The sequence below is a fragment of the Brassica rapa genome, chromosome A03 (genome assembly GCF_000309985.2).
Source record: "Brassica rapa cultivar Chiifu-401-42 chromosome A03, CAAS_Brap_v3.01, whole genome shotgun sequence".
Lineage (NCBI taxonomy): Eukaryota > Viridiplantae > Streptophyta > Magnoliopsida > Brassicales > Brassicaceae > Brassica > Brassica rapa.
Window position 1 is genome coordinate 25,339,822 of NC_024797.2, and position 27,461 is coordinate 25,367,282.

General features: G+C 34.5%; 3 protein-coding genes across 12 annotated transcripts in view; 2 read left to right on the plus strand and 1 right to left on the minus strand.

Annotated features, from left to right (window-relative positions):
* LOC103861069 (potassium transporter 9) overlaps window positions 1-27,461 on the plus strand; it is a 645,946-nt gene that overhangs the window by 392,518 nt on the left and 225,967 nt on the right. The window lies entirely within an intron of this gene.
* Window positions 1,544-2,355, plus strand: LOC103861236 (ATP-dependent RNA helicase A). Its single transcript, XM_009138951.3, has one exon. It carries the CDS (start codon window positions 1,694-1,696, stop codon window positions 2,093-2,095), a length of 402 nt encoding a protein of 133 aa, XP_009137199.1. The 5' UTR covers window positions 1,544-1,693; the 3' UTR covers window positions 2,096-2,355.
* On the minus strand, window positions 2,311-27,252 carry LOC103861240 (subtilisin-like protease SBT3.13). Of its 10 annotated transcripts, none has more exons than XM_033286845.1 (12): window positions 11,994-12,045; window positions 11,321-11,450; window positions 11,065-11,220; window positions 5,746-10,975; window positions 5,565-5,656; window positions 5,233-5,330; window positions 4,965-5,147; window positions 4,600-4,896; window positions 3,840-4,231; window positions 3,265-3,750; window positions 3,003-3,195; window positions 2,311-2,928 (listed from the first exon to the last, which is right to left on the minus strand). In XM_033286845.1, the coding sequence occupies exons 4-12, from the start codon at window positions 5,863-5,865 to the stop codon at window positions 2,366-2,368; spliced, it is 2,424 nt and encodes an 807-aa protein (XP_033142736.1). In that variant the 5' UTR covers window positions 5,866-10,975; window positions 11,065-11,220; window positions 11,321-11,450; window positions 11,994-12,045; the 3' UTR covers window positions 2,311-2,365. The 10 variants fall into 10 exon arrangements, with proteins under 10 accessions (XP_033142736.1, XP_033142735.1, XP_033142732.1 ...); XM_033286844.1 differs by having other exon boundaries at window positions 11,321-11,562; XM_033286841.1 differs by lacking the exons at window positions 5,233-5,330; window positions 5,565-5,656; window positions 5,746-10,975; ... (1 more) ...; window positions 11,321-11,450; window positions 11,994-12,045 and adding exons at window positions 22,769-22,866; window positions 23,082-23,173; window positions 23,268-26,662; window positions 26,793-26,917; window positions 27,034-27,252.

The window sequence follows — 27,461 nt, forward strand, 5'->3', positions numbered from 1 at the left end:
AATTTTACTGAAATGAACATTGGGTGGGAGATAAACAGCTGCACGCCTCTGTGCCTGTTTGACAACGGAAGATAGTACCAGCATAAATTTTGGAAATTTAGAACAGAAAAAACAATGAACCTCTCTGCTACATAACCTACATTTTCTAAACACTCTCTGCATGGGTGAAACGGTGGACTATAGGTAGACTTAGGGGAGAAGACTTCATCATGGACCACCATAAGATTCAATGTCTCTCTTTATAGAACACTTAGACACTATGACTACAGCTTAGTGAGACATGAGCAGCAGTAAGTAAGGCTACATCAATGTATAGAACAAAGTCTTAGCTTCTATTCTATAGAATCGAAAATGTCAATGAAATGGATCATATAGATTGTATTGAGCCACAGAGAACACAAATTAGATGTGAAAGTATACATAGTCTACTATACAGGGGGCCGGCCACCTGGGATAAAGCCCTTGCAGGTGCTGAATTATGTATATATATATGGCAACAAAGTCTATAAAGTTAATTGTAGTGTAGTGGTCGAAACTGTCATTAGTCTTCCCATGAGGACGGAGTTCGAAGCTTGAACTTCTCTTTTTAGATAGAATATATTTTATAGTTGGTTGCGCTGTAGGCGCCCAAAACCAACGGACTGGACTATACATCATTCAGTGTTGGAACCGTTAACCATTCGTTAACATCATCAATGTACAATTAGCCACTGGTGATTTTTTTTTCAATAAAGTAAAAAAATCACCTTGAATAGTAATCATTGAATGATGTATAGTAAATCATTCAGTGTGGAACACAAATCAAAAATCACTTCTCATTACTCTTCATTATAAATGTCTATACTAATTGTGGTTTGCCTTGCATATTAGTGGTTAAATGTGTGCATTCTTTTAAAAATTAGATTTCCATACTGGAGCGATATATTCAGAACACATCTCATTTATATAATTTTCCATTTTCACAGGTGAATTGATAGTCTACTTGGCCGAATTTGTCAATCATTTGGTCGTTTAAATGGCCTAGTGGGACCGTATGGAGAGACAAGAAAGGCTGTATGGTGAACCAACTTGTCAACAAATTCAATTTAATGTAACCTTGGACAAAAGGAGATTAGGCTACTAATCAGACTTGACATTGCATAGAATTTTGATTACAAGACTAAAATGATACTATATGGTTGTGCTCAATTAATAAGTGGGCCTTATGGATATTATGAGTGAACACCACACGTTTTCTTTTGGTCAAACAGTTGCGGACTAAATGGTTGATGTTTGGAAAATAAACTCATTAGCAAAACAATAATAAGAAAAAATGCAACTAAATTTAATCTCACCCAACTTTCAGCAGACATAAATTGAATTTGGTTTCACCCAGGTTTTGGTATATTTATCTGTATCATGAAAACATCACTCACAAAAGCCCTCCAAGATTTAAATGGTCTTTGAATATCGTATTTGAATATCAAATATCACATGCTTAATTAAATGTAGCCAAGAGTCTATATATTTGTATAGTCTCTCAACATGTTACGTAAGTGATAGAGAGAGAGACAGAAGAGTCTCTCTTGCATTAAAGTGATCTTCACACACTAAAAGTCCACTAATCAATGCCTTAACCGTATTTCAATTTAATGCTTATATCTATTTATAACCATATCTATCTCCCTCAACTAACCCACTTAACCAAAGAAAAATGTTCGCAAAACCGATCCTTTTAGCTTCCCTTCTCCTCATCATCTTCGTCTCTGCAACTCACTCAGCTCGTCAGAAGAGCGGTAACAATGGTTTAGGATTCGCCGGTGTACCCGGATCCGGATATGCCGGGATACCCGGATTTGGAAACGGGTTTCCGGGAACCGGAGTCGGCGGTGGATACGGCGGAGGGTACGGTGGTCCGAGCGGCGGGTACGGGAAAGGAGGTGTGGTGAGACCGACCGTGACTTGCAAAGAGAAAGGACCTTGTAACGGCAAGAAGCTGAGGTGTCCTGCCAGGTGTTTCAGCTCTTTTAGCCGCTCCGGGAAAGGATACGGCGGTGGAGGCGGAGGTGGTGGATGCACCATGGATTGTAAGAAGAAATGCATCGCTTACTGTTAAAAATAAATAATTAAAATAACATATTTATAATATATAGTCATACCAATGATTATATATTTCTATGTTAGCTATATATATTTAATGATCATGAGGATCCTTTTGTCTTGATTTGATTGTAGTAGTTTTTATATGCATAATATATGGTTGTGATTGAATAAATGAGGAAGCTGTTGGGTTTTCTCAGTTTGTCTGTTTGTTGTATGAGAGATTATGAGTTTCTTTTAATGATTTGATCTTTATTATGATAATCTTGATTAATACATGTTTTTGTTAAGACTTGATCATGATCCTTGTCTGAACAGAGACAGGGATCTTAACATCATGAACACCATCAGTCCATGTCAAGCTTCCAAAGAAGTAACCAGTGTTGACTTTATGACTCGTTTTAGCCTTCACCGTGAAAGAAAGCACCTTCTTATCTTCGGAGCTAAACACGAGTGTAGTCGGATTGACGGTGAGAGTTATGCCGAGAGGAGACTCTATTACAGCTTTGTAGATTGACTTGATGGGTCCAACGTTGGTCACACTTCTTGTGAGTGTGACTTCTTTCTCAATATTTGGAATTGTGATTGAAGGTAAGTTCATATCAAGAATTGATGGCTTGGGAGTTGGACACTTAGTCTTTTTACCGATCACACGAGAGATTGAGGAGTCGTTGTAACCTTTGGAACACATGTAGTTGATGTAATCTTCAATCCCCATATCGTATACAAGTCCAGGGTGTGCAGCTCTTTGAGGGTTTACAAGACCTCCTCCATAGTCAAATGGATCTGCGAGCTTCTTGTTTGATCCTTCAGCAAAAATGGGTTCTCCAGATGGACTTGTCCTCCAAGCTTCAAAAAGAGACCGGTTTCTCAGTTTTATTTGTGTAATTAAAGAAGAATAGGTGAAGAACTAAGCAAAGAACCTGTTGTGACCAAAGCTGATCTAAATGCAGCAGGAGACCAATCAGGATGTAGAGACTTTAGGAGAGCTATGATACCAGAAACAACCGGAGTCGACATCGATGTCCCTGAGGCGAGTCCAAATCCATCGTGTCCGTTAGGATCAAACGGACTTAATGCAGCTAGTATGCTCACACCAGGAGCTGCTATATCAGGCTACAGAGTAAAACGTGATTAATAATCTAGTTTCAAAATCTGACTTGAGACACAAGCTTTGTCTATAACCTTGAGAATGGCTGGTGAAACCGAGTTAGGCCCTCTAGATGAGAATTCAGCAACCTTTGTTGTTGCTGGCAGACCGGTTAGTGTCGTAGCTGCGCTGATTCTCGCTGTGGGCGACCCGTGATTCGACGTGGGGATCATAAGAAAACTTAACTTTATGAATATAGTTTTTTCTTTTTTTGTCAAAACTTTATGAACATAGTTTATTTGCTTCAAGATAAAGGACCTGGTGGTACGTATGTATTGTAAAATGTCGGTCCCAAGGTCGTAATCAGTGTAAATGCAAGGAAAAGCATGGCATCGATCAACAATGTCATCGGGATGTTGGGCATATATGACTCCTGCTACACCTTTCGTTTCAACTGGATAGGTACTAGTAGTATCGAAAACAAGAACTATTTTCCCCTTGACATCACCGTTATCATCACTCTCTGAATCCCAGTAGGCTAAACCGGTTGAAATCTCCGGTCCAGTGAACAGAGACTCACCCTAATTATACACCAAAAATAATTAAGAAGTTAATAAAGGTCCAAATATGGCAACTTTTGAACCATTTTTCATAACATAAATAAACATACGAAGAGAGTTTGTTTATTGCCAAGTGTGATCTTTGTAGGAAAAGACCGGTCAAGAGTGGTTGCAGCAACGGTCAAGAGCCAAGGAGCAGCATTAGCAACAGTCTGAGCCTTAGGCCCTTCATTACTAGCCGCAGCCACAACCGGAATCCCTTTAGATACTGCATGAAAGGCCCCGACAAAATCAGGCTTATCCACCTCGGTGTCCTCTGGAAGGTCCCCGGATATAGAAACAGACAAAACATCAACCCCATCGTGTATAGCATCATCAAAAGCCTTCAACATATCAGCAGTTGAACAGCTTCCACCGGGTCCTGTTCCGTCTTTTTGCATTGTGTTCCAACATACCTTGTAAGAGGCTATGCGTGCCCGAGGAGCACCACCTCGGACCGTGCCTTAGAAGAATCCACACATCGGTTAGGAAGTAAACAAACTAACTAACTAATGTCTTATAATAAATCTGTAGCTTCACCCTCAAGCTAGCTTTTGTGGTGAATACTATTCAAAAGCCGGTTTTGAAATTTAGGACTGTTATCGGATGTTTTGGTTAAAAGCAGAAACAATTAAGAAACTTACTTAAAAAATATTATAAATAATATAAAATAAAGTGAATTACGCAATCATAAATAATACATTATAATTTTATTGGTCGACCAATTTTGCAATAAAATAAAGTTGTCTTTGAAATATCAACATATTTTTGAAACACCAAATCTTCTGTAAAAACATCTTACATTATTGAACAGAGGGAGTATATCAGTACCTCGTGCTAGACCATAGAAGCTCACGTTGGGAACCAATGAGCCACCTGCTATTGTGGCTGTATGCGTGCCGTGACCGAGTGCATCCCTGTTGGATTTGAATTCTCTGACTGTTGTTGTTTTGAATGTTTCTCCCATCTCGGCTAGTAGGCCGTTTACGTAGTACTTAGCTCCTATTAGCTTTTTGTTGCAATGAATTGTGGCGTTAAACTTTTCCCCTGGTTCACATTTTCCTCTCCAACGCTTAGGTATTGGTCCAAGGCCTTGATCGTTGAATACCTTTGACTCTGGCCATATTCCTTTATATATACATACATACATGATGTGAGACAAGGATATATATATATATAGAGAGAGAGAGAGAGACCGGTATCTATGACGCCGATGATAGCTTCACTGCCCATGTTGGTGTCATGAAGAAGACCTTTTACAGATGTTGTTGAGGAAGAAAAAGAAGTTGGAATTTGAGAGAGTTCAAGGAGATCCCAAGTTCTTGTGGTTTGCAGTTTCAGAATCCGGTTTGGTATAACATGGATTACTTCAGGATGGTCTGTGCAAGATTCCGGTTTAAAAAAAAAAGATCTCTGATATATGAAGTTTCTTTAGTTTGAGTTTGAGTTCTGTTTAGTACGTACCTGATATTTTGTTTGCTTGGGAAGAAGTAAGAAGTGCTGCGAAACCGGAAAATCCATGTGGATAGCTGTAGATCATCGATTTATGTGCGTCTTCTTTGCTATATGTAACATGAAGATATAAGTTAGAGAGCAACTCATGATGTGCATTAAGAAGTATAACAAAAAGGAGTAGGGCTTTAGTTTCGTGAAGAAACAGAACATAGCGAGAGGATTTCTTTGGTGGCAAGAAACTAATGTTAAATAAAACATATTCAGCAACTTTGATGTCATAGTCACTATGCATACAAAAAAAATCTCACTAGAGATTTGGCCTTTTGAAGATGATTAAGTACCTATCAAGAAATGATTCAAGCATTTGATGATGAGAGGCTGTAACAAGTTCGGGATCATCATTTTCTCTTTCCCCAAGATAAACTATATAAACCTATGGAATTATTGAAAAATACACATTAGATCAAATAAAAGTCAATAATATCTTAGCAAATATGGAAATGTCATTTTTGCGTTAAATGCCTTGGTGTTGTTGTCTATGGCTCTCGCAGGTGAAAGAAAACCCAGCTCCGTGTTAACTAACAGAAACAAAGAAAATGCCAATAGAAGCACAAGTTTGTAACTTGGTAAAGAGTTCTCCATTTTCTTTAATGAGAAGTGTGTGTGTGTGTGGAACAAAACCTATGTGGTTATTTATATATGTAAATGATTCATTCGTCTTTCAATTTACAGTTCATGACCCACTTCAGCACTTAGACGTGGAGTTTTGGGTTAGACTTCGGTTAGGATATGTATTTAATTAGTTCGGCTAAGAGGAATGTCATACTCAAAGGACAAAAACAAGGTCACTTTGATTAGATTTTGTTTTGGTTTAGGTGTGATGATTGTACCTATGAGTAAACATCATTATTTACCATATGACGATGACGATATGACGTAAGCGGAAGTTTGTTAGAGAATAAGATATTTTCGCTCCGTTACCATATGAGTAAACATCATTATACTCATTAATTAGTTTCAAATGTACAGAGTCTGCTTATATACATGACTCAACTGAATAAACCAAAAGTAAATAAATCGGTTTATATGTACCAGTGTACAATCATCAGCTATTAACCAAAACTATACAAGAGTTTTGTACGATAATAGTATCATTAGTCTTATATAATTGCATTGTGTTCAAAAAAAAAAAGTCTTATATAATTGCATTCATTATTTATGTTGATTTGAGAAAATACTTGTCAAACTAAAACCTGACCTCATTGCGGTTCGTTTTGTTTCAATCAATATCGGTTAGTGATCACCCTTACTAGGCACAAGAGTCGCGATAGAAGGGAAATATGACAACAATAAATAAAAAATTGTTAAGGTTTAAAGCATTTTACACCTAGGTCTGAGATTCAAAATTAGAAGCACTGTATCCTAAATTCCTAATGGTTAAGGTTTAAAAGTTTTTACACCCAGGTCGGAGGTTCAAATCCCAGACTATGCAATTTATTTGCAGATTATAGGAAATCCAAGTTTCAATTTATTTGCAGATTATTAAACAATTATGCAAACGTATGGAAGAAAAGCTTACAAGGAATCTTCAACATGGTGCAAGTAAATCTGGTCTAGCGTGGATCTTTATAGGACGGCTCAGGTGATGCAGTTAAGCGTAGGTTTTCATAAAGCAGGTAGTATTGTCGGTTATCGAATCGTCTATGTAATCTTTCTTATATCATAATAAATCAGTTTTAAAAAATAAAAATAAAAAATTGATTTATTGAGTCAACCCGTGCAGGGTCATTTCGAGTCAAACCGGTTTTATCTCTTTTATCATGCGACTAAACCCCACCAAAATGTTTTGCTCCCTTTGTCAGATACCCACTTTCCTTAAAGCCTAATCCTTTCCTGAAATTGTTTTATAGAAATCTATGATTTGTTTAACTAAATATTATCAGTTTGGCCTTTAAGAGGATATCAATCATATCTGACTAATCTAGTTAGTAAGTTAAACCATGGTTTGTTTACGACCATGACTGACGGAATTTGGTATAGAGAGAGATGATTATTATATCTTGATAGAGAAATCCAAACTGAAAGATAGAATCATTGACAAGAAAAAGGTTTTTAGTGATTTAAACTCCGAACTATTTTTAAATCGGAAGAAAAACTACCAACTAAAATTTTATGCTTTTAAATCTTCAACTAAGATTTTGTTAGTGTATTAATCCCTCCGTTAACAGTTCCGATTAAAGTGGATGGAAAACATTAACTTGAAACACTGAGTTTCATTAAACCCAGGTACATGTCATTTTTTAATGAAACTCAACGTTTCAAGTCAACGTTTTCCGTCCAGTTTAGACGAAACTGTTAACGGAAGGGTTGATACACTAACGGAATCTTAGTTGAAAGCTTAAGAACATAAAATATTAGTTGGAGGTTTTTCTTCCGATCTAAAAATAGTTCAAGGTTTAAATCACTAAAAACCAAAAAGAAAACCAATTCTAATTTTTGCATTTATGGGTATACGCAAAAACATGGAATGTGTATAACAACATGAAACTATATGAAAAAAAAACATGAAATCATATGCTAATATTTCTTTTCTAGTAAATTTTGTTCCAATTATCCATATATTCTTATATATATTATTTTTATTTGAATAGAATTAATCTAATATTACTAAGAATTGACACTAAATTACTATACACAAGTAAACTTCTGTGTTACATTTGGATATATACTTTTCATTTGTCTCTTTGTACAGCATATATATTATAGTCATGTGTTCATATTATAGTCTTGAATTGAATGTGTTTTTCATACTTGGTAGATAAATGGTGACCACCAATAGTTGAATCTGTTTGATAGTGGAATCTTCAAAGGTGGTACGACTGAATTTATTGACTCGCTTTTTATGCACGTGCAAGAAATAGATTATTTTGTGTTTTGTTTTTTCTTTTTCTGCCAAATGATTATTGTGTGTTTTCTTCTTTTTAGAAAGCCATGATAAATTGATAGTTAAATACTACTAGAAATCTAGCATGCATCGCTGATAATCCGTAACAAAGCACCGATTGACCCACCCACTTGTCTCTCTTCATAATATATGTCCTCGAATACACGTCTGTGCTCATGTTACTACGTGTTTTCAGAATGTTGTTGTAGTATTGTTCTTAGCTGAGTGTTGAAGAATTTCTGAAGAACACCCTTTCACCTATTTTGTCTTCCTGGAGATTTTTATGACCGTGTTATTGTTGTAGGGTATTTATTGCGCATGCATGATACTTTGATCATACTAGTTTGCGATCATACTAATTAGTGTATGTTTATTTCTGGTTGACTACAAACTACTACAAGATATATACCTAATTTGTTCTAAAGAAAAGACTATCAGATAACAAATGTTTTTACAATATATATATATATATCTATATAAAATATATAAATAGATTGATAATCGTAACGTAAATAATTTGCAAGATGCATTTTTTTGCTTAAGCAAGATGCATTTTTTAATGAAAAGAAGAAATGCGCTTGCGCTTTTACATACGTTAAGTACTATATTCGGTCAACAAAAACCATAGTATGGAAAACATTAATCATTATAACAGTGAAACCCACTTAGCATAGAACTTCAAAGGCCTTCACTAATCACACGAGTGGAGATTGTATTTGAGGTAAAGCTTCTCTGATTTTCAACCCGAAATACTTTATTATTCTTTTTGACCAATATTTCTGATACTTGTTTTAGTTTCAGATTACTATTTTTTTACTAGCAAAATACATTCGTGCAACTAAGAGTGAAGCGACCGTTTGTGTTTCTAACTTTCTATTTCAAATTTTAACATTTCCAGAACTTTATTTATATCTCTAAAAATAATTATAGATTTAGGATAATATTTTCCTAGGTTGGATTTTTATTTCACAAATCTTTTATATGTATAAATATATTATTTCTCCCAATTATATAAATTTATATCAGTGAGAAGGAAAAATATGAGAACAGCTGAAAAAGAGGAAGATAAATTGCTCATGCATGCAGAGCCAGTCTTAGAAATCTTAAGGCTAGAAGCCAAATATGAAAAAATAGCCGAAAATAAAAATTATGTTGGTAGGGTTACTCGAACCCGGTTTTGGGATATCAATACAATGGCTATTCAACCACTGCACTATAGACACATTTTGGAAAAATGTGGCCGATATTTTTGATAATAATTTGCGGCCGGAAGCCATTGCTTCTATTGCTTGGACCCAGGTCCGGCTCTGCATGCATGCGTGGTGGTAGCCTGATAGGGTAGTGTGAGTAAGCATTAGAGCACTTCTAATGATAGGTTCTACCCATTAAAGTTCTAAATATGAATATATGTTTATGTATATATTGTATATGTATACGTAGTTGTGGAGGCCACTAAATAGTGTAGAACCCCTATTCAAAGGTTCTAAAATTTTTGTTTTTAGAACCTTTGAATAGGAGTTCTACACTATTTAGTAGACCTCACAACTACATACAAATATACAATATATACTTACACACATATTTATATTTAGAACTATCCATTGGAAGTGCTCTTAGTTTTAGTTTGCTGTAAAGTATCACCTTCCATATGTCACCGTTTGGTTGGTCTAACGAATGAGGGTGTTAAATTATTTCTCTTTTTATTGGAGGGTAATTAGAAAAAAGAAAAAGAAACATGCAAAGTTTATTATTTTCTCCATCATAAATACACGAAAATATTCAGTATCTATGCTACCTTTGAAGAAAATGAACTTGGAGGTCTCATGTCGAAATTTAAGACATATTAACAAGCCTATCGTTAACGTATGGTTGTAACTAATAAACTAGGATATTGATTCGACACAGTTCGAATTGATAAATATATTGATTCGACACAGTTCGAATTGAAAATTGCAAAAAACTACATAAGAACAAAGACCATGGCATCATACCGCTCTTTTTAATACATTGAATCGATCGAAATCGCTTATGGTTCAGATCATTTTTGAGTTTCTTTGTTTAGCCTTGATCTTCATCACCGATCCATCATCAACTAAACATGAGCTCTTTATGTCTCTTCTCTGTTTTTTTTTTTGTTGATAATTCTACTAATTTCTTGTATTTATTTGGATATTAATGTTAATTTACTGACTTCAGTTTAATTATACTGGTAAAAACGTTAGGTTTCTCCGAGTTCTTGAGCTTACAAAAACAGAGTAAAAACATATAATATAGGTAGAGGAGGATCAAGCTAGACAACTGCTTGTATATGTTGTGATCTGTGGTTGTCGTTGAATTGCTGGTGTTGAGATCGTTGCTGATATTAATGAAGTTGAATTGGCTCAAAATCATGAAACCAGATCGATAAAGTATCAGAGGATGAATAAAAATTTCGATACTTAATTATAAGAATATTATCAAAGGCTATGACACTACCGAGCGGCAATGATCGACATGGTGATTTGGTTCACTGTGAAAGATTCATGGTCGGGCTGTTTACTCCAAGTCGAGTAAGTTTCACGAGAATTTCATATGACGCAATAACCTGGCGGGTTAGGCTGAGGAATATCTACTGCTTCACTTTCCAGCATCAAAACAACTGCCGACATCAGTGGCCTATCATCTACACGTGATTGAACACACAAGAGGCCAATTTGTAAGCGCCTTAAGATTTCACGTGGCCTGAACGTTGGGGATGAAGAATCTTTTATGACCATGTCTACAATCGCTAGACCTTGACCTTTTTTCCAATTCCTCCCGGCTCCACACCTGTGCATAAAGGTTGAATCTATTCTTAGTGACATCGTCATAGATTTTGAGTGTGCAACACAATCAAATTTTAGAGGTTTCAAGCTTACACATTGGAGAAGATTATGGTCACGGTCCGAGTTGTAGAATCCTTTATTCTTCTTGCCACTTATAATTTCAAGAAGCAAGACCCTTTATTCCTCTTGTACACATCTGACTTCATCGAGAATATCCCTTCTAAAGCGTATTCTGGGGATATGTAGCCACTGCATAGCAAATGGTAAATAGAAAATAGCTATCAGGTTTTAAGCTGTATTTGGGTTAGCTCTTGGCTTCAAAAATGTGATGATGTTGTTAACTGCTTACTAAGTTCCGACCACCTTCCTCGTGTTAGCTTCTGTCTCATCTCGTCCAAAGATCCTAGCCATTCCGAAGTCCAAAATTTTCGGAGTCATATGTATCTTTATCAAGCAAGACGTTGCTTGCTTCCAAATCCCTATGGATGATTCGAATGGATGAGTCTTGGTGAAGATACAGAAGCCCTCGCGCAATACCATTGATAATATCAAATCTCTTTTGCCAATTTAGCATACATCTTCTGGTTTCATCTGCACATCGTTCACAACAGAACCAATTCAATTATTAATGTATGGCTGTTATCAGGTTCATCAAGACAATGAGACATGGCCACATAACAGCCATACATTAATAACTGAATTGATTCTGTTGTGAGATGAAACCAGAAGCTGTATGCTAATTGGCAAATGATGATCTTGATCTACGAGTACTTGGAGAATCGACTCTCATCTCTTTGTCTATGATAACAGCCATATATTAATACTTTTAGAAAATCTACGAAAAAGCCATGAAATGAAAAATTGGCTATTTGTATGTAAACTGTGGCAAAAAAAGTTTAAAATAATCATAAAATAAAACGTTTTCAAAATATCCAAAATTTGACCATGAATATTTCGTGAAAAATTATAACAAAATAAGTGGCTAAAACCACAAAATAGGGGATAAATTGTTATAAATCTACCTTGTAAACAACACCAAAGTCACCTTTTCCGATCTTGTTACAATCACAGAAACAGGGGCGGATGTAGTAAGGTGGTAGGGGGGTCAGCTGACCCCACCTAAATAAAAAAAATTATGTGTTTTTCTTGTATAAATTTTGTTTGTGACCCCAGCATAAATTTCTAACTGACCCCACAAATAAAAATAACGCGAAAGACAAAATAATCAAAGAATTATTTTAAGTTATTTTTGGGCTTACTTCATTTTGGACTCAGTTTTAATTTGAATCCACTTTAATATGAATCCACAAATTACTATCTAAAATGTCAACAAATCTTTTACGTTTATTGTTTTATTTTCTTGCTAGTGTTTTTCGTTTTCATATATTTTACTTTTCATTACAAAAAGACAAGTAAAACATGTTTACGTTCTAATTTACTTTAGTATCTGTAGGTCATATTTTATATCAAGTTAGATATGACATGATTTAAACTCATTGAAAATTTAAGATCTATATTTGCAATTTATGTATTTAAATATGTAATTTAGTTTGTTATTCTTAATAGATAATGCATCTGTTCCCAAAATACAAATATTAAAAATGTTAGAAATTATAACGATGTTTTTAATGATGTTTGGTTTTTAGGTGGTTGTATTTATTGTTTATTCAAATAAAATCTAAATATTGTTAAAAAATTGTGATACAAATAAAGAATAGATGAATTGTAATGTAGGTTATTTTTTTAAAAAAAATATGAATAATTTTGTTTTGACCCCACTAAAAAATATTTCTGGCTCCGCCACTGCACAGAAATGTTCGGTGGCTATGAGAACAGCTTCAAACTCCATCAATGGAAGTTCTAAATCTTCTTCTTCGTTCTCTCCAGACAAGTTTTTCTCTGTCTTGGTAATACCACCCCTTAGAGTGAATCTAACCACGTTCATTAGAATTTGTTTTTTCACTTGACATTTGAACACGTAAAGGATCAGAAAATAAAATAAAAATTACTGAAAATTAAATAAAAGTGAAGATTATTACTGATTTACCTATAGGTGTTTTTTAATTTAAAAGAGCCTTATTTACCTATAGGTGTTGCAGTTGTCTTTGCTTGCTTCTGTCTCTTCTTCCAAAAGCAGAACACGATAACACACAGAATAAGCATAAGGCCGACTCCTATACTCTAACCTATTAATTTTATGTCTCTCTCCTCGTCTGAGGAAAGAACTGCAAAGAATCGTGTCAAAATTTGAAAGCTATTAAGTTGACCAACTCGATTTTTCCGCATGAATGGCTATATCACTCATTAAAAGTAAATGTTAGTTGACTTCGACAGGTTAAGAAATTAGTATGAGACTGCGACGTGAGAAAGAAAACAAAAACTATATGTATTACAGTATGTCTTATAGGTCGTTGTCGTATAACATCTCTTGTGTTTGCAAAAAAGAAATTGTTTGCTTAAAATTTGGTGTTTGCAGAATTATCTCATGCATTTTACCTTCTTGAGAATTCATAATCATAATCATAAATATTATTTATTCCGTTTCATTTTAAGTATGGTTATAAACTTTAGAAGATTTTTTATTATAACTGTTATTTTATATTTTTATATGAATAATAGTTTTTTCTACTTTTATCCCTATTTCTTATTTTATTAATTAAAAATTCAAATAAAATTATTTATTAGTTAAGAATTTAATGATTTTAAATATGTGACAAGAACTTTAAATGACATATAAAATTAAAATGAAACTAGATTTTGACCCGCGCTTTGAAGCGCGGGTTTTTGGATTATAAAGAAAAACCACAATTTGATATGAATTATCATTTTGAGATTGTTCTACATTATTACGTTACAGAGTCGTATTATATCAAAGAAGGATATTTATTTAGATTTAATTAGCTTATTTGAGATTCTCAATGTATATTTTTATGTAAATTTTTATTAGGCATATGTACTCTATCCGAACCCAAAAATTTGAACCAAAACTGATCCAAAAATACATATTCAGTTTGGTCAATTTCTAAAACAAAGTACTTATTGGATATACTTTTGAACCCGCGAGTCTCGGTTAGGTCCGAGTTTTATCTGAGACTCGGTCGGCTAAACAAAGTATCCAATTGTTTTGTGTATATTAGGCATATATGGATATTTAAGATTGGTATTATGGATATTTTTAAGTTAAAAGGTGATGCTATCAAAATTTACTTATATATTTCAGGTATTCAAGTAAAATTTTGGATATTTTCTGTTTTTTAGTTCATATTTTGGGTAAAGTTTTGGGTTATATAAACTATTTGAACTTTTTAGAGTTTTGTTTGAGTTTTCAAAAATTTCATGTTTCAGGTATTTTTGTGTTTTTGGTTATTTCAAATCTTTTCGGGTTTTAAATATTCAAATCGGTCAGACTCGTCATGTAACCAAAAATTATAATTATTTGAATTACGAATCTGAACTGATCCGGAACCAACCCAAATCCAAACTTAAATATTCAAATATCTAGTTGGTTTAAATGTCTAAGATATAAAAGGAATCGATCCAACTCGGCCCGAAGACCCAAATATTAAACTTTACTCTCTCTCATTATATTTGGTGTGTATTTTATAATATTTTTATTTGTTGAGTTGATAAGACTTAAGATTTATTTAGCATATTTTTTAATTTAGTATTGCAGTCCCAAATATATAATCTAATAACATAATATGAAACCTTCTACATTGATATAATTTGTTTTGTTAATAGTGTTGATATTGGTATAGCACGTTAGTTAATGGTAGATGTTATAAGTTGTAGATCCTATAAAGGTCAATTACGTTTGGTATTATATGTAGATAAAAAAGTGGATCCAAAAAAATATTAGAATTAAAAGGGAGATTTTTTTTTTGGGCAATTAAAAGGGAGATTACAATATATTTTTAAATGATGGAAAATATTATTTGGTTGCTATATAATAGGAGTTCAGTTATAATATCTAGTTATATATAATAGGTTGGACTAAAAATGAAAGGGTGCAACAACCTTATTTAAGTAGATTTTTTTCAGAATGATTCTCTTTTAATAGTATAGATAAAGGGAGTACTAGTTATTAGCCAGCTCGTTTCATGGATGATTCATATTTAAATATTTTTATTTAGTTGACCAACATAAAAATATTTTTTCATGATTTTCATTTCTACTAGTATTATCCATGCATGTAAAGTGCGGGCTAACTACTGTATTATTTTGTATCTTTTCTTTTTGAAGGAAGCATTTTGTAGGGAAATTGCACCGTATAGCACAAAATAAAATTATAATTCACTCTCTGACGAATTGACCTAACTTACACTGATACAACTTGTATTATATGTAATAATGCATATTTACCCTTTCATTCAACCGGTTCCACCTGCAAAAGAAAATAAAAATAAATTAATATTAGTTGTTGTCTAAAGTAAAACGTGGCATTTCTTGTCACAAACTTCTCAAAATAATTTTTTAATAGGTAAAAACTGAGAAGGTAAATAGTTTTCTTCTCTGTTTTTGAACGACTACGAAAGAAAGCACCGACTTCATTCATGGAGAAGTTTTTTGGAGGAGCACAAATTTTGCAGCCTCTGTCGGTGATCTAGTTGAAGACTTCGCCGGTTCAGAATTTAATAGTTGCGATGGCGGCGTAACGATAAGGTGGAACAACTCTTCCCAGTTCGACTTAATAGAAGCTTATTGAACTGTAAGTTCTGATTTGGGATTTACATGGTCATTCTATTATACTTTCGATTCATTTCGAGTAAATCAATTGAAAATATTTGAGATATCTGAAAGTGAACCTTTTTGTTGTTGCATGTGTGGTTCAATATTTGGAGACACATTGATCCAATGTTTGGGATTTTTTTTCCTTGTGTTCATTCGATTATACATTTCAATCTACTTCGTAACTAGAGTAAAGTGGAATAAATTTAGCAATCTGCGTTGGTGTGGTTGTCTTCTGTTTGCATATGTTATGTAAATAGAATAACATGAACAACAAAGTAGAATAGTACGTGGTGGTTTTGTAAAGAATAGTCGTATTTTTATTTGAAGATGTACATAGTATACTATTTAAAAGTTTAGTTAGATTAAACTGTTTTCTGTCATCTTCAATGCATTTTATTTGTGTCTTGCTTTTTAGTAACTTCTTATATATGCTTTTTAACATAATAACATCAGAGATTCCCGATTCGCCTTCATATATCCATATTTCAGAAGAGAATTTCAAGCCCATGAGTGTCTGTTGGTGGTGAAAAATAGCGACGGTATACCGGTGAATGCATGTCGCCATGTCTGAAAAAAATAAGATCTGATAGAAAGATCAAAGAAGATGACTGGTGCTTGTTCTATTCTATTATAGATATACATAATAGATTTGTAGCATGATATGTATTATGTTTCCTGTTACTTCACATGTAACATTGACACTACCACTGGTTGTTTTCATTAATGTCATCATCCTCTCCTCTTCCACCTCCTTTAAATGTTGCAATGGAATATTGTTTTGTTCTATTCTATCTGACGATTATATAATGTGATTTTACAGTGAATAAATATGTATTATGTTTTAAAGTTATATCATTCGTATGAATATATGGTTATGCATTAACCGCACATAAACATTTAATAATTTCACTCAAATGTACTATGCTTTTTATTTTATTTCATTCTATTTGGGTTTATGAGTTATATTTGGGTTTAGAGTTTATATTTGGATTTAGGGTTTAGTAAATATGGTTTAGGGTTTAGTATGTATAGGTTAGGGGTGGGGTTGGGATAGAGTTTAGTGTTTTAGGGATTGGGATGAAGTTGATATGCTATACTATTTTGGTGATATAGAATAGAATACTTCAAAACTTTCAAGTCATGTAATTGTGCATTCTTTAGCAAAAAAAAAACTTGCTATATGTTGTAAATGAAATAGTTTTATGACCGAGTAGTCTTACTATTTCAGTGATATGGAACAGAACATTCATAAATTTTATATGTATTTGTGCCTTTCAGTTTGTTAGTGCTTTTCAGTTCGTTTCAAGCATAGTTAGTGGAGTCTCAAGCATCCCAAACTACATATGCGGAAACGAAGAATGTGACGTGGGTGATTCACGTGACTTTATGGTGAATAGTGCTCATATTATCTCTTGTCCATATCTTTCTTTGTGGACGTCATCTCTTATTTCTTTTGTTAACTGGATACTTGTAGATTGGAAGGGTATAACCGGATCGCATAGGGTACAAATGTTAGTTTATGAATTATGTCAAAATCATTGTCATATACTTAATTATCATTTTCATTTTGGTTATTCAGCAAATTGATTTTTGCATCTAATAACTTCTACATCCACTATTATTTTTTTTGTCAACATCACTATAAAATCGTTAGCATAATATTTCCATACAAATTTGCTATCAAATTATTAGCTATCACTACGTTACTAACTTACTTACACTGTTCAATAAAACTTCTTTTTACTCTATAATATTTGGCCTTTTGTTATTTACTTCTTTGGATGAACAGGTCACATTTGTTATTTTGAATTTTGAAATAAAAGTATAAAATAATTAATTTTAAACTCTTATTCAAGCATTTTCAACTTAACATATATGGACGTAATATTTCCTCTAATTTTTTTAAAAAAATATGTATAACCAACAAAAAAATTATATACTTAATTAATTAAATAAATTATTCATATATAATTTATTTATACTCTTATTCATTTATTTTAAATTTGGTGAAATATATTTAGGTCACAGTAGATATCTCAGTTTATAATGAGATTGTGATATCCAATTGTTACCTAGATCAACAACAGCCACTTTGACATAAAGATCTTGACCACCGATGGAGTAAGTCCGGATATCAGAGAGGTCTCCGGTCCAAATCACACAACCCAATCCTCCATTTTGAACATCCCCAGCCGCGAACGACGTACAGTCACAATCGCTAAGGCACCTCTCTTTACATTTTTTCGCATCAATCATCCGGTCCACAACAGCCATCTTAGTATCTGGCAGCTTCATATTCTTTAGTAGCGAAAACCCATTTCCACTGCAGCTCAGTGGTGTCCTCCTCACACACCCATCTGATCCTTCTCTCAAGTCCCACTGCTGCCGGTTCTTGGGATCAAACCCTGCAAAACAGTTACATAATTAGGTGACGTGCTTAGGTCGTCATAAGCAATAAGCATAAGGCCCACAGCTTTCATAAATATCGCAGTCGTCCGTTGGTAAAGTCCAGAAAATGTTCCATCCCCATGATGGCGGGATCCACGTGAATCGGTAAAGGTACCCTAACTCACTGATCTTCAATCTCGAGTAGATGCTTTGGTTGGCCATAAGGAACGTGTAAGCGACCTCCTCACTGTTCTCCGTATAATCGTAGACCATGTAGCTTAATCCTTGGACCTCCGGTATGCCACTAAACTCGCTTCCATTCCAGAGATACCAACGCGAGAGTGCCGAGGGTTTGAAGAAACCAAGCTCGAAGACTCCACCGGAAGATACAAGTGTTCTGTTGCTTGAGATTGTGAGAGATTCTGTAGACGACATCATGTTAACAACGATCGAAAGGGTAGGATGAAATAGAATCAAGACGAGAAAGAACGAGAAGGTGTAAGAATGGTGGTATATATTCTGTACACCTTTCATCTTTTTGACGCACGATTGATGAAAATACCTTGCATATATTAATATCGGGTTCCTATTCATATCTTACAATCTTTAGTTACTTTCGCAAGAAAATTTGAAATTAATTAATTATCATCACGAACCTAGCAGACAAGCAAAATGTTGTGTTTCATATTCCATGACTTTTTCACCCTTTCAATCAATTCATTTCCGCGAACCTTTTTATATCATTGGTCTACATTTTTAAATTTACGCTTTAGTTCTCACGCTGCGAAACATAGCATGTGTTCTTCTCAGTGAGAAGAAAAAGAGCATGTGTTCTTCTAAAGAACATAGCATATGGTGTTCGGCAGCTTGTATGGTGTTCTCAAGAGCATCATACGATCCATTCAAAGTTTATTGAAAAAATTTCGTACAATTTCTTCAACGATTATGGAATATTAAATTTAGGATCCGAGTGGTTTCTCCTCTGTCATCTGCAAACGTGGTTTTTTGGCATTTTAAGCTAGCTTTGCGTTGTAAACAGTTGCAGGTAGATAAATAAATGTAAAATTATTTTCAAACAATATTTGAAAATTTAAAATTTAATTTTTAGATTGAAATATTATAAATAAAAATTTAAAATAAATTTTAGATTTTAATTTATATTCACTAACAATGTCAGAATTTATATTATAAAAACTTTAAACCAAGAATATTCTATAATATTTAAGCAAAAAAAAAACTGCTCATGCATGCACGGTCGTAGCCTGGTAGGGCATTGATCAGTTCCATTAGTTGGCCGTAAAGTATAAACTGCCATGTGTTACGGTTTGGTTGCTCTGGGGGATGAGTGTGTCAAAACATGTAACATTTATTATTTTCTCCATCAAAAGACAAAAATACACAAAATATTCAATATATATGCAACATATGCAGGAAATGAACTTGGAGTTCTCAGGTCAAACTTAAGACATTAACAAGTCACAACATGACTAATGTTATAGTTAACATATGGTTGTAACGAATAAACTAGGAAACTTCACGGTTTTCTTTATATGTGCGTTTGTTGTATAAGGGATTCTAAATTTTTGGTGATTTCATCTTTCTAATTAATAAAGATATTGATTTGACACACTTTGAATTGAAATTTGCAACGAACTTCATAATTAGGAACAAAGCCATGAGCATCGACATGGCTCTTTTAATACATTGAGTCGATCGAAATCGCTTATTATTCAGATAATTTTGAGTTTCTTTGCTAAACCTTGATCATAATCTTTGTCTGAACAGAGACAGGGATCTTAACATCATGAACACCATCAGTCCATGTCAAGCTTCCAAAGAAGTAACCAGTGTTGACTTTATGGCTCGTTTTAGCCTTCACCTTGAAAGTGAGCACTCTCTTAGCTGCAGAGCTAAACACGAGTGTGTTCGGTGTGACGGTGAGAGTTATGCCGAGTGGAGACTCAATCACAGCTTTGTAGACTGACTTGATGGGTCCAACATTGGTCACTGTTCTTGTGAGTGTGACTTTTTTTTCAAGATTTGGAATTGTGATTGAAGGTAAGTTCATATCAAGAATTGATGGCTTAGGATTTGGACACTTGGTAATTTTACCGACCATTCCAGAAATTGAGGAATCGTTGTAACCAGCGGAACACATATAGTTGATGTAATCTTGAATCCCCATATCGTAGACAAGTCCTGGTTTTGAAGCTTTTTGAGGGTTTACAAGACCTCCTCCATAGTCAAATGGATCTGCAAGCTTCTTGTTTGATCCTTCAGCAAAAATGGGCTCTCCAGATGGACTTGTCCTCCAAGCTTCCAAAAAGAGACAGGTTAGTCAGTTTTGTTTGTGTAGTTAAGGAAGAAAAGGTGAAGAACTAAGCAAGAACCTGTTGTGACCAAAGCTGATCTAACTGCAGCAGGAGACCAGTTAGGGTGCAGAGACTTGAGGAGAGCTATGATTCCAGAAACAACAGGAGTCGACATGGATGTCCCTGTATCTAGTCCAAATCCATCATGTTCTCTAGAATCAAACGGACTTAATGCCGCGAGTATGCTCACACCAGGAGCTGCTATATCAGGCTACAGAGTAAAACATGATAAATAATCTAAGTTTCAATTTTTGAAGTAAACAACATAGACCAGAGACATAACAGCTTTGTAACCTTGAGAATGGCTGGTGAAACTGAGTTTGGCCCTCTACATGAGAATGCAGCAACCTTTGTAGTTGCAGGCAGACCTGTTAATGTAGTAGCCGAGTTTATTCTCACCGTAGGAGATCTGTGATTAGACTTTGGATCAATAATATTTATAGATAAAAAAAAAAGAGAGAGATGTGACATTATAAACAGAGTTTATTTGCTTCAAGATAGAGGACCTGGTGGTACGTATGTATTGTAAAATGTCGGTTCCAAGCTCGTAATCTGCAAAAATGCACGCAAAAGAATGGCACCGTTGAAGTAGATCGTCAGGCTTTTGGGAAAAGATGACTCCTGCTACACCTTTAAATGTAATTGGAGTGGTACTATCGAAAACAAGAACTGTTTTCCCCTTCATATCAACATTATCATGACTGCTTGAGTCCAGGAAGGCTAAACCGGTTGAAATCTCCGGTCCAGTGTACAGAGATTCAGCCTAGTTAGACACCAACAAGTTAAAATAGCTCCAGACTTTAAACTATAATTGTTGTTTAGGTTTTTGGGTAATAAAAGGTATTAAAACGTACCAAGAAGGTTTGATTATTCCCAAGAGTGATCTTGGTAGGAAAAGACCGGTCAAGAGTAGTAGCAGCAACGGTCAAAAGCCATGGAGCAACATTGACAACAGTCTGAGCAGCAGGGCCTGCGTTACCTGCCGCAGCAACAACCGGAATCCCTTTTGTCACCGCGTGAAAAGCTGCGATATTGTCGAGCTTATCAACCTCTGAATCCTCTGGAATACCCCCGCCAATAGAAACAGACAAAACATCAACCCCATCGTGTATAGCATCATCAAAAGCCTTCCACATATCAGCAGTTGTACACCCTCCAGCAGGTTCTACTCCGTTCCAACACGCCTTGTATGCGGCTATCCGGGCCTTAGGAGCACCACCTCGGACCGTGCCTGACAAGGGAACAAGGTTATGTCTTATTAAACCTATACCTTGACTCCTAAACTAGCTTATATCAGGGACAGATCAATACATTTATTATCAATTAGTTTTATGTGGGAAGTCAATTTTAACTTGAAATATATATAGTTGAATACTATCAAAAGTTTCTGTTGGCTTGGTTTAGTCTCAACTACTACTTATCATGTACCTTGGGCTAGACCATAGTAGCTTGCATTGGAGACGAATGAGCCTCCGGCTATTGTGGCTGTATGCGTGCCGTGACCGATTATATCTCTGCTGGATTTGAAATCTTGGATTATGGTTCGGTTGAATTTTCCTCCCATCTCGGCTAGTAGGCCGTTTACGTAGTACTTAGCTCCTATTAGCTTTTTGTTGCAATGAATTGTGGCGTTAAACTTTTCTCCTGATACACATTTTCCTCTCCAACGCTTAGGTATTGGTCCAAGGCCTTGATCGTTGAATACCTTTGACTCTGGCCATATTCCACTATCTATGACGCCGATGATAGCTTCACTGCCCATGTTGGTGTCATGAAGAAGACCTTTTACAGATGTTGATGAAGGGGAAGAAAAAGGTGTTGAAATTTGAGAGAGGCCAAGGTGGTCCCAAGTTCTTGTGGTTTGCAGTTTCAGAATCCGGTTTGGTATAACATGGATTACTTCTGGATGCTCTGTGTTTATATTACAAGATTCCGGTTTGAAAACCAAAGTCGCTAGTGCTCAAAGATATGAAATTGGGCAATTCTCTCGAACACTCATTTAGAAATTTTTGTTACAAAAATAGCCGTCGATAAGGAAAATGACCAAAATAGATTTTTTTTTCTTTTGAAAATTTAATTTTAATTTGTTTATTTTTAAAAATTTAAAACTTTATACTCAAAACTATACCCACTAACTCTAAACTCTAAGTCTAAATTAGTTAACCCTAGGGTATACATATATTTTTACCTTTTAATAAAATTTCTTTTGGTCATTTTTTTCATTGAAAACTATTTTTATAACAAAAACTTAAAAATGACTATTCTATGAAATTTTCACATATGTGTGTATGGGTTTTGATGAGTACCTGAGATTTTATTTGCTTGTGTAGATGTAAGAAGTGCTGCGAAACCGGAGAATCCATGTTGATAGATGTAGATCATTGAGTTATGTGCGTCTTCTTTGCTATATATAACATGAGAAATTTAAGTGAGAGAAGAACTTATGATAGAAAAAAGAAAAAAAGACAGGAGGGCCTAAGTTATGTGAAGACACATATAGCATGACGAATGAGGTTTCTTGGGTGGCAAGAAGAAACAAATATTTGAATGTTTGTTACCTAATGAAGATAAAAGAGATATAGTATAAACAGGTTCAGTAATATCAGTATTAGTAAGTACCTCTCAAGAAGTGATTCAAGCATTTCATGATGAGAAGCCGTAACGAGTTCGGGATCATCGTGTACTCTTTCGCCAAGGTAAACTATATAAACCTGAATTTTATATTTAGCATTATAAAATTATAAAAACAGTGATAGTATTTAAGAGGTGTTCGAAAATAGGGAAAGGTCAGTTTGCGTTACATGCCTTGCTATCATTGTCTAGGGTTTTTGCAGAAGCAAGAAAACTCAGCTCCGTGTTAAGAAATAGAACTAAAGAACATGCGAACAGAAGCACAAGTTTGTAAGTGTGTAAAGTGTTCTTCTCCATTTTCTTAAGTGAGAAGTGTGTGTGTGGCACTGAAACCTCTGTACGTGGTTATTATATATATAGAATAATATTTCACTCGTGTTTCAACTCACGGTTCATGACCCCACCTCAAGCACATTATTGGTGGTGGAGTTTTGGTTTAAGATTCAAAATCGATTTGGTTCAAGTTTGAGATGGATGTCTAATTCAAAACAAAGTCACTTTGATATGATTTTTGTGCTGGCTTATGTTTGGTTTTACGATCTATCATCACTTTCATATAAAATTGTATTAATTTTTGGGTCTGTTTGGGGACAAAAATATGATTCGAGTTAAACCTGGTATATGGCCGGGTTATGTCAAGTCAGACCGGTTTTGTCTCTTATGTATACCACCAACACGTGTTGCTTGCTCGCCTTTTGGTGTACCTAAAACTATATACATCTTGAATGTGTTTTCGAATCTTCGTAGATAAAATGGTGACCACAATTAGTTGAATATCTTTTAATAATTGGATTCTCAAAAGATGTGGAAATATGAAACACGCGACATTTCTTTCATCATGTTTGAAAAGAAAGAAAAATGATTCTTAATTTTCTTTTAGTTTTAGAACATTGTAGAGATAGTTAATCATGACGTTGGTAGAATTCTTCCGAAGGAAACGGAGGCCTCGTGCTACTCGCAGTCGATTCAACCATCTGCGGTAACGGACCCTGTTAAATAGCAATCTATCTAAGCTCATAGTCATTTAATTTTGTCTTAGGATTTTTTTTGTGGGTGTTAAAAAATAATTTTGAAACTAAGATAATGGTTTTTCACATAGTTATCTTGCAACAAGAGTTTAACGAAACCTTAAATGTCACAAACACACACATACACGCAGATTATATTCTTTTAGGATTTGAGACATCCAATTTAATACTATCTGGAAATTAAATATATAAAGTAATTAAATACATAAAAACTATATTAGAAAATAAATATTTTATCATGGTAACAAATTCTAAATGAAAAACAGTGTCTGAACACTTTTGTTTGGTAAAAGATTATTTCTGCATGAATTCAACACTTGACCTCCAACACTAAATGTTGACTATGATGCCAGCTTAGTTATCGATATTTTAGCAAGCAAATCACATGTAAAATAGGCAAACATAATGTATGTGCAATCTTTTGCTGAAAATACGAATTACGTTTACACATACATTACTCACCATTATCTTAAATTGTTGAAAAAGGACAAACATTCATTATTATAATAGTGCAATCCACTTAGGCTTTCACACATGATATGGGTTAGAAATGTGGTAAAGCTAAAATATGTCCCATCACAACTTAAAATATTCTTAATTCTAGAATTTTTACCTGTACAAATATAGTTGTTTCTTTTAATAAAAAAAAAAGGATTCAATTATTTAGCTTTGTGTCAGCGATATCATTTAAATGTGTTGAATTTTAATTAAAAAATCTTGAGTTGGTGAGATTACTTGCGTTTATCGGAGTTGGAACTGGTACAAATGAGGTTTGTCCATTGCAAGATGATGTATGAGAGTGAGAAAAAAAGAGAGAAATGTTGAAAGAAAGGGTGAAGTCATGATGATGTCTCATGCATGGTGGTAGGGCAATATGTACTATCAAATGGCCAAATGGGTTGTCATATGTCGCCTTGTGTCGCCGTTTCATTTCTTCAAATAATTGGAACTTTACTCGTTTTTACATCAACAAAAAATAATGTACCACATGCAGGAATGGAAGTCAAGAGCGTCATCGAACAAAGTATGGCAAGAAGATCTATGGACGATCACAACAGCAACGATGGCTGTTGATTATTCAAAAACTTGTTATTTAAGTTTTTTTCAGGCTTTTGCTTTGAATGTGTTCAAACATGTTTTGTGACTTAAGGTAACACAAGAGTATCAAGAATCCATAGGACCATAGCCTGTAGGTTTTTTTATTTTCTACCTCAATCTCACTCTCTCTCTTTCTCAGTGTGTTAAATAAAGCAAAACACATTCTCAGGACACGTCCAGAATCTAGAATTCATAGATAAATAAGAAGCTTTCCTCAAAACTTGAAATCTTATTAGCAAAAAAAAGAAGAAAAAAACTTGAAATCTTTCTTTTTCTTCCCTTCCTCATCACGCTTCCTTTTCTTCGAGTTTCTCTCCTCTTCTCTTGCCTCCTCATACTTTCCAAAAATCAAAAATGTAGGCAGAGTTAACAACACTATTTTTTCAATGGCTTTTATCTTGTTATTATTGAACTCACATGTTGTAGTGGTTCTACTACTTACTTGGCAGGTAAAACATTCTCCATGGCCTCCAGTAAACTGATATCCATCTGTCTTTTGCCCCTCTCAGCAAATCAACCTGGTCATATTTACACGCTTTCATAAATTAGCCGCTTGTCATAAATCAAACCGAAAATCGAGGATGTAATACAAAACTAACACGGTCTACTTGACCGAACAACTTCAAAAGATCAAATTACTTCTAAAGTTTTAGCCTCATTTCCAACCAACCATGAACTATCAGTTAAGTATTTGACAACGACATATTTAAAGTGCCTACCAATTCCTTTAGTAAACAAATGTTTGGTAAGTCCGACATAGATTGCTTATCCTTTTCGCTCCCGGCTTGTCTTGAGTGCCAGTTTTAATAACGTATGTGTGTGGTTCCCAACACTGTTCCAGAACCAATTCTTAAGTACCTTCAGGTTTTTTTTTAAAAGGACAGTATTAAAGCATGTTTATTGCAATAACCCCTAAGTAGGTTCTTAGTCAATATTTTAGTATTAAAATTAAGTTAAGAGTTAATGTTAAAAAATACCTAATTTTGGACCTTCAATGCTAGTTTATTAAGTTAAGGGTTCTTAAAAAAAAATTAAATTTTAAATAACTACTCACCTGGTTTGCTTTGCGTCCAAGACTCATCTTCTTCTGAAACAGAAACTTGATCTTCTCCCTCCCAATGCTTCTGAAACAGAAACAAAAAGAGAAACATAATACATTCAAACAAGTTCAACAGAAACATAACAACAAATCCAAACTCGACATACTTCTGAAGAGAAACATTACATAACCAGAACAACAAACACACAACTTAAACAAACAGAAATACCCTAAGCAACCCACTTAAGACACTGCAATAAACATGCTCTTAAAAACCAACCAATAAGAGCTAACAATAAAATACTGCTCGACATCAATTAAAATTGGGTTTCCTACTTGATATAGAGGCCTATCGGATTCCTTTCTCTTCAATTGCATTCGGTGTCTCTGTGCCAGTTGGAGTGCTGAAAAAGGGAAAAACTTTCAGTTTCATACTTGGATATTATATAATAAAAAATAATAATAATAATGAAAAAAAGATATATTATATAATAAACAAACAAATACATCTCAGAGTTGAAGGCAAAACAATACCTTGACAATGTATCAACCGATTCCATGCCGTCTTCTAGTTCCTCTTCATCCATCTCCTCCTCTTGTTCCTCTTCCTCTTCTTCCTCTAAATCACCCCAGAGCTTGCTCTTATCAGTAGGCTCATCCTAAAGATCATGATAAAGTAACAACCCATCACATTTTATGTTGGGTTCCTTCCAGTTTCTTCCTTCCACGTAGAATACAGAATGTTAAACAGAGCAAAGCGAGGTGAAAACACTACCTCATAGATAGGATGATCTTGCTGGCTGCACACCAAACAGATGTCCATACACGTTAGAGATATCTCCTCTTACTGAGGATCGATGATGTGGCAAAGCAGTTAAAGTCGTTAGAGGTTGTTAGCAGCTGAAATGAGTTATATGTGGCTGTGTTGTTGATGAAGAAAAGTGTGTTTACTCGGTGAAGTCTCACAGTCGGCAAGGGGAAGACGGAGAGAAGCTGAGCGATATCGACGATATTCATTTATTTACGGATCGGTTTGGTACAATTTGACTAATTGGTAAGTCGATTCCGGTTATCTACGGTCTGAGCCAAGAACCAGAATTTTGACACGAAAACTATTTAAAGGCTTATTTATTAATTAATTATAAAAATAGAAATATATTAAAAATAAATGGTTGGAGAAAGAAGAAGGGACCTTCGTGTTCC

Coding starts and splice junctions, on each gene's coding strand:
- LOC103861236 (XM_009138951.3), top strand. CDS start 1,694: ATGTTCGCAAAACCGATCCTTTTAGCTTCCCTTCTCCTCATCATCTTC.
- LOC103861240 (XM_033286841.1), bottom strand. CDS start 23,390: ATGGAGAAGAACACTTTACACACTTACAAACTTGTGCTTCTGTTCGCA. Junction 23,174..23,267: donor CCCTAGACAATGATAGCAAG/GCATGTAACGCA, acceptor TATAAAATTCAG/GTTTATATAGTTTACCTTGG. Junction 2,929..3,002: donor ATCAGCTTTGGTCACAACAG/GTTCTTTGCTTA, acceptor CTCTTTTTGAAG/CTTGGAGGACAAGTCCATCT.